Consider the following 14,627-nt stretch of genomic DNA (forward strand, 5'->3'; position numbering starts at 1 on the left):
TGGACAAAGGGGCCATAGAACATGTACCCTTTTCTCTGAGGGATGGAGGTTTTTACAGCTGTTATTTCCTGGGCCGCAAAAAAGATGGGAGTATGCAGCCAATTTAGGCTCTGAGCCCTCTGAACCGTACTCTTCGGACATACAGGTTCAAGATGTTGACACTCAAATTTATTGTTCCACAGATTCAGTAGAAATATTGCCCAGTCACAGGATGTTCCTAAGGTTTAGAGGCAACATGTACCAATACTGGGTTCTTCCCTTCCATCTAGCTTTATCCCCTCGCACCTTCAAAAATTCTAAGGATGCCACTCTGGCTCCCTTGCGACTCCAGGGCATCCGTGTACTAAACTACTTGGACAACTGGTCAATTCTAGCATGATCCAGAGAGCTGGCAATTCAAAATCAAGATGTTGTTCTCACCCACATGAGGAGCTTGGGGCTCAGTTTGAACCCCAAGAAAAGTATGCTTTCTCCAGTGCAGAGGACAACTTTTCTATGGGTTATATGGGATTCTACTCTGATGAGGGCGTTTATATCTCCAACATGCATAGGGTCAATCCTATCAACATTGAGCATGATAAAGTTGGGTCTGGGCATGCCTTCCAGTCTCTACAAAAGTCTGTTGGGGCTTATGGCAGCAGCAGCCAACGTTGGGCCATTGGGCCTATTGCACATGAGACCGTCTCACTGGTGGCTGAAAAGTCATGGAGAGTAATCGGTGTCATATGGCGATGCCTATGTGCTCTGGTACTTTGGAGTTGTCCCCGTTTTCTAGCCTCAGTTCACACTCTTGGGGCACCTCCTTATTGTAAGATGGTAATGACAGACGCCGCCCTCACGGGTTGGGGAACAATATTAGACAGCCATCCAGCTCATGGTCTCTGGAGCGGCCCTCATCTGGAAGGCATATAAATCGCCTAGAAATGCGAGCCATATTTCGAGCACTGAAATTCTTTCTGGAAGTGGATGTGATTGCCTCCGAGGAAACAACACACTGACTGCTGTGGTTCGCCCTCACTCCTCCCACACACTGGGGCTAGACGCCATGGTGCACATGTGGTCAAGGTCACGTCTGTACAAAAAACAAAGGTGCTTCATGGGTTTCAACTTCCTGGGACAAGCAAGGTCCAAAGTTATGTCCTTTGGGTTCTCTGTTGAGATGAATGCAGGCTGATCAGAGATGTCAAGATCCTCTCATATTAACATGACTGGCATCAATGTGCCAGGAGAGCAGGCCATTCAAGACACAAACTCCTCATGCATTTCTCAAAGCTTGGTGTCACTTGGTCTTCTTTGGTGAACTCAAAGAACAGCTCCCTAATATCCCTGAAGCAAATCACATACTTTATCAGCCTAGCTGGATTCAATGTGTATGATAGCCACCCTTGTGCTGGGACATGTGGCAGACATCACAGTGCTTGTCTGCAAGGTGTCACTGGGCCTCTACATCTGATTCAAGCTCATATTTAGAATTCTGGGTTTGTTGACTGCAACCACAGCAGTGGTTCACTTAGGCTTGTTGGAATTAAGAGACACTAAGAGATGGGTACCTAGAAACCATCTACCTAGGAGCGGTTCCTACCCTGTAGAATTGACATGTTCAATTCATGTTTTTCCAACCTGTAATGACACACTATCGTATCCTGATCTACATGGAAAACATGGTGATGGTCAGGTACGTAATTCATCAAGGTGGTACAAGGTCATGAAACACTCTTCACGAGTGGTCTGATGCCCTGGCAACTCACTACTGTGTGGACTAACTGTTATAGAGGTGTGGCACCCCCAACCAGACTACCAGTATATATAGGTTTTGCCCCTTGAAGCAGTAAGTAACTTGATGGCAGTCCAGGAAACAATCCTGAACACTAAAGTTCTTAGTACATTTATCTTGTATGTTCTCAGTTGGGAACTGTTCTGAAAATAGTGTGCACTCCCTCATTTGTACCCAGTGCACTGCTGAGGTGCATTTTTGCCAGTGCTGCTGGTTAGTCCCCATCTACACTGAAAGTACATGTGGTGGCCATTCTGGCTCATTGCTGAAAGGAGTCTGGTGTGGGAACTTCTTCTCATGTTGGAGTTCCTTAAATCCTCTCTGTACAAACCCATACAGGATGCTGATCTGAAATGGGCATCATTAAACACAGACTGGGTGGATGGTTAAATCATTGCTCCCATTGCCATGGTTAAACCATTGCTCTTTCTCCTTCCAGTAGCCTGTCCAGAAATACAGCTGAGACATCTGGTGTGGACTGACGCTTAGTGTGATCCGGTGTGAATTCTGGTGTGAGTTATAGCTACACTTATCAGAGCCTGTCATTTAAGATTAAATATTATCAAGAAACTTCACATTGAGCATTTTTAGGCCAAAAGATTTTGAAATATTACCATCTGACTGCAGTGGGCCGAAGAGGATAAATAGTAGACGAGCTTGGCTGATGATTGGCCAGGGTCTGAAGATGCATGTAAGCCTGAAATAAGCATCCCTTCTGTTTTTCCACTGATCAAACATGACACCTCTGCAGAAAAAACAGACTTCCAGCTCCAACCTGTGGCATGTACTTGACAACAAAATTTTCTAATAAATGACTTTTGTCACTTACTGTAGTAAGAATGTGAAACAGCCAATCCTCTAAAAATAAATAAATAAATAAATACATAAAGTAATAATAATACGAGTATGGGACTCTATTAAAATTAAGTATTTACTGAATTAAATCAAGAATCACAATACATTATACTTTAACATTTACTATTTGTATAAATGATTTCTAATAGATTGCATAAGCATACCTGGGTTGCTTGTAACAGCTACCTCTATTTTCCACGGAAGATGTGTGGTTTTACACAAAAAGTTAAATACACGGTGACATTCCAGCTCATCCCAACCAGCTATCAGCGTCTATAGGGGTTTCAATAATACATAAAACAAATGTGATGGAATAATGTCACAAAAACAGTACAGAAAATATAAAATTTCCTTTCTTAATGCAAAACATTCAAACTCTGTGACCACTGTACACCATCATAAACAAATGGTACATGCTACTATACCTTGTACAAGGATGTATTTTTACTTATTTTACATAAACTATTTGACCAAATGCATGTGGACCATCACTCCCACATTTGGTTGTGGAAGCGGGGGCATGTTCGAGCGCCGGTTTGTGAATGGAGAGCGGCGCTGGAGGTGAGTGCTAAGGAATGCACACCTGCAGGGAATTCTATTAATGGATGTTCTGTGATGCAGTGAGTGGAGGCGAGGATAAAAAGGAGAGGGATGAGCGCCGAGAGAGAGAGAGAGAGAGAGAGAGAGAGAGAGAGAGAGAGAGAGAGAGAACCAGCACTGAGTCGTGTTTGTGTGCTTACTTAATGAAACCGCTTAAAAACGACAGTGAGAGCTATTGAATAAAGCACCTTTTGAAATGGTCCAATCCTGCATCCAGCTTCCTCATTCCATACCTGAATCAGGTGAAGTGTTACACTGGTGCCAAAACCTGGGATTGAGGAAGAGACAGTCGTGGAGTCCTCACCGCTGGCCTAAATCATCACGTCCCTCGCCAATCTCCACCAGACCCAGCATCAGGCCTTCCTCCAGCTGTGCTGCAATTAGGAGCAGCGCATCAAATACCTGGCCAGTTGCCCAGTGGGCAGCCCGCCTGTTGCCAGTCCTGACCCAAAAAGCCCAACTCATGGCCCAGCACTTGCCGATTGCCAACATGCTGCGTTACGTGGACCTGAAAAAAAAAAAAGATTTTGCAACAGGTCGGCCACAGCTCTGAACAGCACCATGACTCTCTGCGAGCTTGACCACCTGTTTGCATTTGCCCAGAAGCTCTGAGACACCTGACAAAGGCTGAGGGATGTGGCGCTGAAAATGTGCTCAACCTCGTGGTGCTGGAACAGTTTGTTACCCGACTTCCAGAAGGGACCGTGGGGTAGGTCCAGTACCACAGACCTGCATTGCTTCCCCTCTTCCTCATCCGCTCCCGACCTCTGCACCACAAAAATAGGGGCCAACCTCCCAAAACCAGTTCCTCAAATCTGTGCTCCCCCCGCATTCCCCATGTCCGTCTCTTCTCTCCCCCAGATGGGAGAATGTAGGGCCACCAGTGTGGGAGTAAAACCTGGGCCAGTGTCCTGGTGCTGTGGCGAGCCTGGGCATTTCCAGGATCAATGCCATGTGATGCAAGTAGGGGCTTGATCTGATCCCCGACCGAGCCGGGACATACTGCATACCGGTGAGTGTACCACACATAACCAGACCTCAATTCACCAATGCTTGGTTCAAGGTGAGGCATTAGGAAATGCATGGTTGGTGAAGGTATGTTGTGTGCACAGGGATGTTCAAGAATATCCACTAGTGCTGGGGTTACTCCTCGTCTCACCCATCCAGTAATCCTGGGGACATATTAGCCAACATCAACTCTATGTCAGGGGAGCAGAGAGAGTAGGGACGGCTCCGCTCCTCCCCTCTTGGCTGGGATTTCGCCTTGGAGCAGGTGTGCAACGAGACCCTAATACACACCTTCAACCAGGTGTGAATAATCAATGGTCAACAGATTCGGCCTTATGTTGTGCGATGTTCGCAGGTGGTGCGCTGCATATCATGAATGTCAGTTGGTTAATCCGGTAGACACCATAAAAGCAGCATTACGTCCACTTCCATTAATCAACGTCACCTTCAAAAGGATTGGCATGGATCGCGTCAGGCCATTAGATCAAACTGCACGAGGGCGTTGTTATGTGTTGGTTCTAGTGGACTACATAACGTGATACCTGGAAGTAGTGCCTTTCTGCAATATCTTTGTACAGAATGTTGCAGACACTCTTTCGTGTTATCTCCTGGGTCAGTATCCCAAAAGAGATCCTGACTGATCAGAGCATGTCTTTCATGTCATGAACACTACACAAGCTTTACAAATTGCTAGGGATTAAATCTGAGTCGGACCAGAGTTTATCATCCGCAGAAAGGTGGGCTGGTTGAACGGTTTAATCAAATGCTTAAAAAGATGATTCTTCACAACGATGCGCAGAATTGGGATAAGTGGCTAGAGCCCATGTTATTTGCAGTACAAGAGGTCCTGCAAAGCTCCACAGGGTTTCCCCTGTTCAAATTATTGTATCCAAATTCCTAGAAACCCATTTTGTATGTCTCAAATCTGAAATTCCACCATAGCACTTCCCAAAGCGCTGAACATTGGGGGGATCTAACCATCTGGTGGGGGTATATAAATATATACACATATACATACACACACACACACACACACACACACACACACACACACACACACTAGGGATGCACCGAAATGAAAATTCTTGGCCGAAGCCGAATATAATGAAAAACTTGGCCGAAAGCCGAAGGCCGAATACCGAACACGTTTTTTCGCATTGTTTTCATTTATTTTGCCATTTTTTTCACCATTGCATAAATTAAATAGTCAAAATGTGCTTTTTACTATTTAGTCTTGCTGTTCAAAGAAAAAAATCAATTACAAAAACTACAATTTCAAAATATTTATTTAACACTGAACATTTTTTTCATTCCAGCAGGCATAGGCTACCAACAAGGCACAATATAACTTTAAATAAATAAATTAGTAAAATAAAAATATTTTTATGTGGTCATTTTTGAGCCCCCCTTGAATAGCCTATGTTAGGCCTATAACTGACTGCTGAAAGAATGTAACATTCTGTAGCCTACAATAAAAAAGTGCATTAAAAAGTGCATTGACAAGAGTGCAAAAAATGGTTCTATTCAGTTCTATATGGCTGATTATATAGGGGATATGTACCGCTCGTGTCCCAGTACACCCCGCGGAGTATTATAGCAGATACTGGATTTGTCTGCCTGCCCTTAAATAAATACGTCTTTTTCCTGCTTCCGTACTCTACTCCCTTACGTCTCACGACGTGACAGAAACAAAACAAATGCACAGTAAACATCCGAAGAGCACATAGCTCGTGCATGCGCGCACCCCCTCATCGAGGTCATGACATTCGCGCGTCTCACTCTGGTTACTAGGCTATTTGGTCGCGTCATCAAACACGTCATTGTTCGGTCAAATTTATTCGGCCTTTTCACTTATCCGAAAGTGCTGTTTTTGCTATTTTCGGCCGAATAATTTCGGTTGCCGAACATTCGGTGCATCCCTAATATACACATGATTTATATATACAATGTAGAACTTTATATTTAGGACCAAAATAACTACAGTAAGGTCAGTGTGTATACAAAAATAAGTTAGATTAGATGGTTTATTATATTTCAGATTTACTCACTCTCTACCCCCAGGCAGGCCTTTCATCATATTATGCACTGATATAGTGAATAATATGTTCCAAACAGTAGAGCAGAGAAAGTAAGTGATTTACAGATAATCCATAAGAAATGCTTGAAGTCCAAAACCACAAAACAAACAAAAATGCCAGACAAAATATTCCAGTGAGAAGTAGCAGCCAAACACGCTCAGCGTTCTCTCACCAGAAGTGACGTGACATAATAAAATCATGTGTCTGAATTTACTAAAGCTAATCAAGATTGGCCTTGTGGAGATATATTTCTGCAGCATGCTCACTGTGTATATTACAGTCTGTTTGGTTACAGATAACTGTTTTCTCTCAGTCACTGCCTAAAACTAGCAGAGTCAAATTAACATTTTCAGGCACTTTCCGAATGCAAAATCTGATCCCAGCTTACTTGCCTGCAATAACACTCCATAGCAAGTGAAACCTTGGCACAAACGTAGTGCATCACATTGCTCAATCATGAAACAGGGGATCTAGAGGAATTGAAAAACAGAAAATCATTTAAATGTGTACCGTGACCAGGTGGTTGAGACATTTTACTATATTCTAATGGGAACACTTTCTATGAAGCCCATGCCTATAATGAATTATAGCCCCATTTATAATTATTTAAAAGCAAGTATTACTGCTCTATAAACACATTTATGAAGACACATAAAGACAATAATATAAATGTAGCTATAACTGTTATTATAACGAAGTATACTTCGTTATAATAACAGTTTTAGCTACATTTATATTATTGTTATAATTACTTATTGTCACGAATCGTGACAGAGCAGAGATAGGACAGATGCAAGTGCAGGATGAACAGTTGTTTATTAGAAAGAGAGATAGGCAGACAAATCCAAAACGTGATCCAAAACGTAATCCACAAACATGCAAGAGGTCAGGCGATTGGCAAACAGGCATACACGGGGCAAGGCAGGAATCTAGGACAATAAACAAAACAAGAAACTATGACGAGGGGCTGGAAGCGGATAATCCAGCGCGAACTAACTCTAAACATGGACCGTGACTATGACTATGATGCGCGTTAAACTAGCTCTAAACATTTAATCTTCCACGTTGTGTGCTGGGAGGCGCGCGGTCTATATGCGGACATGATCAGCGTCTAAACCGCTGGCAGCTGAGAGCAATTCAAAACCACGTGAAATCCCAGCCAATGACCGAACAGGGAGGAGACAGAAACAAACAAAACACACGTGTCCAGAAGTCATTACAGTCAACAACGGAAAAGCAGGTGCTCGCGCATTCGCGCTTAGAGCACGTTGCTTCAAGGGGGAATTGTGACAGGACCCCCCCCAAAGGCACTCCTCCTGGAGTGCCATGAGTCATCCCACTTCATTGGCGGCCCCGGCCCCCTGGGCTGAATGTCCCAAGCAGAGCCAGGAAACGGCCCGGTGTTCTTGGCGGCGTAAGGAAGCGGAGCGACGAACCTGGCTGAACAGGGAGGCTGAGCGACGTCCTCGGCTGGACAGGGAGGCTGAGTGACGTCCTCGGCTGGACAGGGAGGCTGAGCGACGCCCACAGCTGAACAGGGAGGCTGAGCGACGCCCACAGCTGAACAGGGAGGCTGAGCGACGCCCACAGCTGAACAGGGGGGCTGAGGCTCTGAGGTCACCAGGTGAACCTTGGGCATGGGCGGAGCTTGGGTGGCCGTGTCAGCAGACTCAGGTGTGAGCAGAACTTGGCGGGGCGTGTCAGCAGACTGTGGCGTGAGCAGAGCTTGGCCAACTGGATCAGCAGGCTTGAACGTGAGCTCAGGGACGTGAGACTTGACTTGGACCTCAGGGACGAGAGGCCTGACTTGGACCTCAGGGACTGGAGGCCTGACTTGGACCTCAGGGACTGGAGGCCTGACTTGGACCTCAGGGACTGGAGGCCTGACTTGGACCTCAGGGACTGGAGGCCTGACTTGGACCTCAGGGACTGGAGGCCTGGCTTGGACCTCAGGGACTGGAGGCCTGGCTTGGACCTCAGGGACTGGAGGCCTGGCTTGGACCTCAGGGACTGGAGGCCTGGCTTGGACCTCAGGGACTGGAGGCCTGGCTTGGACCTCAGGGACTGGAGGCCTGGCTTGGACCTCAGGGACTGGAGGCCTGACTTGGACCTCAGGGACTGGAGGCCTGACTTGGACCTCAGGGACTGGAGGCCTGACTTGGACCTCAGGGACTGGAGGCTTGACTTGGACCTCAGGGACTTGAGACTGGACTTGGACCTCAGGGACTTGAGACTGGACTTGGACTTGGACCTCAGGGTCGAGCTCTGGTGCTATGACCTCCGATGGGCGCTCCGAGGTTACCCTGTTGATCCTGGGCTGGGTCTCTGCACGTTCTCTATGGTGGAGTTTCTTATGCTCCCGCCAGCTGCTCTTGAAGCATTCCTGAGAGCAGAAGAAAGCTTCCTGGAAGCCCATCTTCTTGCAGGTGGGACAATGAAGCTGAGTCTCTCTCCCGCAGCCCTCGGTCATACATCTCGGAGATTTCGCCCCCGCGTTGGCCGGAAACTGAAGTGGCTCGCTGGTTACTGCCCTGTCCATCTCCTCATAACAGAGGTTGAATGGAGGGTCCACCTGGGGCTGTCCATTGACTCTCCACCCCAGTAAATCGAGACCACGAAGTTGTCCAGGCTGTGAAAATGCCTCCATAAACAGCTCTGCAAACTGAGTGACATCATGGAGGGCTGGCGACCCAGCACTCACCAGCTGCTCCGCCCAGTCACGGGCCGGACCGCAAAACCTGGACACCAGGAACCCGATCCACTCTCTAGTAGGCTTGGGAAACGCCAAGCTGCAGAAATACACCTGGCAGCTGAAGAGGAACTCCAGCGGGTAGCTCCCCAATCCCGCTGTCTCTGGTGGCAATTCAACGGCGTACCTTTGGGGAAATTGCACGGATGAAAAATGCGGCCAGTAATCCGAGCGTTCCCCGATGAGGTATTGTCCTACTACTTCCCTGGTTTCTGTGGCGTGACTTCTCTCTTGTCCTCGTGCTGCATCCATGTTGGGTGGAGGATTCTGTCACGAATCGTGACGGAGCAGAGATAGGATGGATGCAAGTGCAGGATGAACAGTTGTTTATTAGAAAGAGAGATAGGCAGACAAATCCAAAACGTAATCCACAAACATGCAAGAGGTCAGGCGATTGGCAAACAGGCATACACAGGGCAAGGCAGGAATCTAGGTCAATAAACAAAACAAGAAACGAACTATGATGAGGGGCTGGAAGCGGATAATCCAGCGCGAACTAACTCTAAACATGGATCGTGACTATGACTCTGATACGCGTTAAACTAGCTCTAAACATTTAATCTTCCGCGTTGTGTGCTGGGAGGCGCGCGGTCTATATGCGGACATGATCAGCGTCTAAACCGCTAGCAGCTGAGAGCAATTCAGACTCACGTGAAATCCCAGCCAATGACCGAACAGGGAGGAGACAGAAACATAAACAAAACACACGTGTCCAGAAGTCATTACAGTCAACAACGAAAAAGCAGGTGCTCGCGCATTCGCGCTTAGAGCACGCTGCTTCAAGGGGGAATCGTGACACTTATAAGTGATGAACTTGCTTTTTCAATGCCCATCATGTATTATACAAAAATTTATAAGTTTTAGTCAGTCTTATAGTATTCATAAAAATGCAGCCTGCATTTTTATAATGTTATTATATTAGTTGTAATGACTTACTAGTAGTGCAAATTTATTTCTATGTCTAATAAGTGAATTATTTTATATTGTTGTTGATAGTTGAGTCGTGCTGCCTTATAAATACTTATTGTGAGCCATAATACAATTACATTTACATTACATTTATTCATTTAGCAGACGCTTTTATCCAAAGCGACTTACAAATGAGAGAATACAAGCAAAGAATTCAATTACTAACCTAAGCAAAGAGAATATAATTACTAACCTTTATAAATGCATCATTGATGGCTTTAAGTACACTGAAAGCATAGAATGCAGTTTCCATAATGCAAATGATAAGAAGTCATGGAGATGTGCTTATTATGCATTATAAATGCCTTTAAAATTGTTTATATGTAAATGTAACAGTAGTTCAGTAGAACAATAATGGCTTTAATAAAGTAATGAAAAAACAGAAAACATATTAATGCAAACAGTTGCAAAGTTGTTTTTTTTAAATGTTACATACCAGCAAAACATTGTAATATAAATTTTTTAAGTATAATGTCAAATCGGAATATGCGTTTCCATACATATGGCTATGGAGCTAGTTAAGTCAATAAAGTCAAACTTTGTAGTCAAACAAATATTGACAAACAAATTCCTGACATCATGAAATGCCTGAGATGAACAAGTGCATTAAAAAGAAGTGGCTGACACACTGTGTCTCAGAAGGTGCTGCTATTGGCAAAAATTCTCCACCAATTTTCATCTGGGAGATTGCAGCACGACATCTATCAGTAAATGAGGAGAGCTTCTCCACAATCACTTCATGGAGTGATCATGTCAAAGACCTCAGGAGCAGGAACATTTACAAATAAACAATTTTAACCCTTTTTTTTTTTTTTTTTTAACCAGTATACCGGCGTTCGACTTATCAGACATTTTCAATCAGTATAAACAAATGAATTATTTTTATCACCACAAGTCTGTGATAAGATTGGCTTTCTGTGTGCACAGTGTCATGACAGCCGCTCACACTAGGCTAAGCAGGCATATTTTTGGCGTAAAAACCAGGCAGACTCTCTTTTTAAGTTGTTTTTATAGTCTTTCAAAGATAGCTTAATACCGCTAAAATTAGTGCTTCCATTTTGTAATTTCTATTTATTTATTTTTTGCTAAAAAGGTCACGCAGTGACGTCGTGATCATCTATTGGCCACACATCTTCACGTGATACGATACGCAGGTCAGAGTTCACCAAATTTGAACTTTCATCACACAGCGAGCTTGTGTTACTGGTCTGCCGTTTTCGGATGCCTTTGCGCGCTAAAGCCTTGTGTGACTGCCCCATGACTCTAGCAAGGAATTGGAGTTTTAATTGGACTGAGCCAAGGAGCATTCCAGCACGAAGTGTACGTTGTTCTTGAAAAGTACGTAAATTATGGTGCTTTCTATTTTTAATTTTTGCTTGTAGTGTGGAAATGTCTTGTTTGCAGGTAGTATGTGAATCCATTTTTGCATGTAGAATGAACTACATTTTTCCATTTTTTTTCATATGTAGCATGACACTGCATTTTTTTTTTATAATAATTAACAACAGCAAATGCACCAGCATGTGTTCTTGATAGCTAAATAGAAATATAGAATTATTATTGTTATAATATAAATATAAAAGGCAATTAAGAATTTACTATGGGTGATTGTTATTTTTGTAACTTATTGTATTTTGTACTCATGATTATTTATTGTTACAGAGAAGAAGAAAATGCTCCTGATCCTCCCCACACTCCTGAGGCCTTCTCCATCGTATCACATGGAGGTTTCCACTGCAAAACTGACAGCTCTATCTACCCCCAGTGAAGTCAGAGAAGAGGGGTCACACATGTGTCACCCATTTAAGCCATTAGGAGAGCCAGTGCTCCTGCACCTACAACACAACCTGAACAGGACAGGTGACACAATATTAACGAGGATGGTGTGCCTCCTATACATCACTTTTCTCCTGCCCACGCTCCTGGGGAACAGCTTGGTAGCCACCAGCAGCACACTTCTCTAGAGCTGTTCTAGTTATTTTGTTTGGTATAGCCACAGTCTCAGCAACAACACAAACCTATATGCAGAGTAAAAGCTGAAGGATATGTAAAACATCATGGAGTCCTGTAACTAGCCTGAAGATATGCAAATTCCTGGGTCTAGTATTTTACTGTGGCCTAATAAAGCCATCAAGAGTTTGAGATTTGTGGCGAAAGAATAATATTAGAATAATAAAAGAATAATCAGATTAATAATAATAAAAGAATAATAAAATAAATAATATCTCATATATAGAGATATTTATATATATATATATATATATATATATATATATATATATAAAACAATATCTCATATATATATATATATATATATATATATATATATATATATATATATATATATATATATATATATATATATATATATATATATAAAATAAATAAATAAATGATTTATTTTTATTAAAATTAATAATAAAAGAATAATCAGAATAATCATTTTACATTCCCAACTCTGTCCTGGTATTCTACAGATTCGAGGCAATATTCTGGATCTTGTACAAGAGCAGCGTCAAAGATGATTAGCAGAATGCCCAGCTACAAGGCACCACTGTCTATGATTGGCTTTTTAATGTGAAGCCCACCAGGAAGCAGTTCTTACTGACATGCAGGATATACTACCAGCCTCACCAGAACCTGGCCATCAATGAAAGAATTTTAGCTACAAGGTTCAACGTGTCTGAGCCAGTGGAGGCTGCAGCTGTCAGTGACATGTCATGGGTGGCAGAGAAGAGGCCATGCTATCCAGTGACAATTGTAAACACCTCAACCTCTGCCAAGAGAGACAAAGCCTCGGCTGGGAGAAAACAGTGTGTACTGCCTTCAAAGGAAGAAGTACAGCGAGACTATTTACAAATGCAGGTCTTGAGATGTGTTCCTGTGTACTATATTGGACCATCTTTGTGTTACTGAGTGGGGATGATGTTAAAGAGCTCATTGATGCGCACTAGACTCTAGACACTATTTTTTTTATTATTCAGATTTTTGCACATTTGTTCATGTTGTACATATATTAGTTTCTATTTTGCACTTTCATATTTGTTGTAAGTATAGTTTTTGCCTCCTAAAATCCAATGCCACATCCATCTCATAGGAGGTGGAAACATGTGACAATGCTAACAGGGTTCTGGTGCTGATTTCAGTAAAGGTTAAACGAGATTAGTAAGTTTCAAACTTTTTATTTGTGAAATTGCACATTTTGGAGTTAAGAGTTTCATGCTTTTCAAATTTGTTATTTCATTTTGTGCCATTTTGATATATATTTTGTGTATATTGTTGGCGGTTTGTGCCATCTGGACATGTTCCATTTGTGTAATAAGCTCATCTTCATGATTTTTTAACATTTGCATTATGGTTAAATTTCTTAACATAATGGCATTTTTATTGAAGAAAAAAAAGTTATCCAGTACCAACCGCCCCCCCCATGAGAAATTCCAGAAATGATGAAAAAGAAGGTGATTGAAATTAGAGATGCATCGACCGATAAAGGCTATTTTTCCTGCTATCGGCAATCAGACGACAGTGTAAAAATATCCGATGATCAGGGCCGATTATATCCTGTCAATAAAAAGAGGGTGGGAAAACACATCGATTTCGTGCTGGGTAAAGATGATGTCTCTTGTGTGGAATGACGACAAAACTGCAGTTTGTAATCTCTGCACTGCTAAAATTTTACACCGGAAGTGAGCAGCAATGGAGCAGGAGTTTTGGCGTCAAGTCAACAAATCTCCTCATTCACAACTCCATATATTTTAAGTTCAGTTGAAATACTGATAACCTCTTTTGAGTGACCAACATTTAAAAAATTTTGCTATTTGGTAGATGGTTGCCTTTCTAGATCTTATTTGCACTTGTTTTTGCTGAAATTCAATGCAACATTTCTGAAGGACTATTTCACTGAGTGTATATATTTGACCCTACCTGTGAAAAGGTGTTATAAATAAACTTCAGTCTTTCGTTGGTTGGTAGTAACAGAGTGCATCTCTTGAACAGTAAACCTGTGAAGAAAGCAATATGATATTACCCTGGAAATAGTGTAATGATGTGTTATTAAGAACACAAAATTTTACCACATGCAAAACTGCTTTGGCTGAAAAAACTTGAAATCATACCAAGGGATCTGAAACGATCAAGTATTGTGTTCAAGTCTTCAGCTTTGGATGATGTGCAGTGAATCTTCTGCAAAATCATCTGGTTCCTCCAGGCCAAAGTGGACAGGTGCCTCACTATGCAGTTATTGATGCTTTTTGATACCATGCTGAAAACACTGGCTTCTACTGCTAGAAAAAAAATATGGAAAGCTTTCAAATAAAAAAAAAATAAAATAAAAAATTAGGTAATGTTCTTGCATCAGATGAGTCACATTTATCAAGCTGGATATGAACAGACTGATTCGTAAATCATTTGTAGCAGTATTTACATGAAGGAGGAGTATTATTCACGAAAATCCTGTAAATTCGGAAAAACGTTCATATCCTGAGTGTATAAATTTACACATAAGAAGACTAACAAAGTTCAATTTCATCAACTACAAATCATATAATTTGCATGTATTATTTATATTATATATATATATATGTATACGCACACA

The 14,627-nt window shown here is 42.6% G+C and overlaps 2 protein-coding genes across 2 annotated transcripts in view; one reads left to right on the forward strand and one right to left on the reverse strand.

Moving 5' to 3' along the window:
* The window catches only part of LOC108261080 (F-box only protein 47), a 31,077-nt gene that overhangs the window by 12,516 nt on the left and 3,934 nt on the right, over positions 1-14,627 (reverse strand). The window contains exons 2-7 of the mRNA XM_053680835.1: positions 14,149-14,337; positions 13,958-14,034; positions 6,708-6,785; positions 2,794-2,902; positions 2,563-2,632; positions 2,389-2,519 (exon numbers count right to left, since the gene is read on the reverse strand). Coding sequence (XP_053536810.1) covers positions 2,389-2,519; positions 2,563-2,632; positions 2,794-2,902; positions 6,708-6,785; positions 13,958-14,034; positions 14,149-14,337 — 654 coding nt within the window. The remainder of the gene's footprint in view (positions 1-2,388; positions 2,520-2,562; positions 2,633-2,793; positions 2,903-6,707; positions 6,786-13,957; positions 14,035-14,148; positions 14,338-14,627) is intronic.
* LOC108261078 (claudin-14-like) overlaps positions 1-14,627 on the forward strand; it is a gene marked incomplete at its 5' end in the record, with an annotated part of 31,259 nt that overhangs the window by 2,864 nt on the left and 13,768 nt on the right. The window contains 5 exon segments of the mRNA NM_001329257.1: positions 2,371-2,519; positions 2,604-2,632; positions 2,794-2,902; positions 13,958-14,032; positions 14,147-14,337.

The sequence above is a fragment of the Ictalurus punctatus genome, chromosome 6, assembly GCF_001660625.3.
Source record: "Ictalurus punctatus breed USDA103 chromosome 6, Coco_2.0, whole genome shotgun sequence".
NCBI classification, from domain to species: domain Eukaryota; kingdom Metazoa; phylum Chordata; class Actinopteri; order Siluriformes; family Ictaluridae; genus Ictalurus; species Ictalurus punctatus.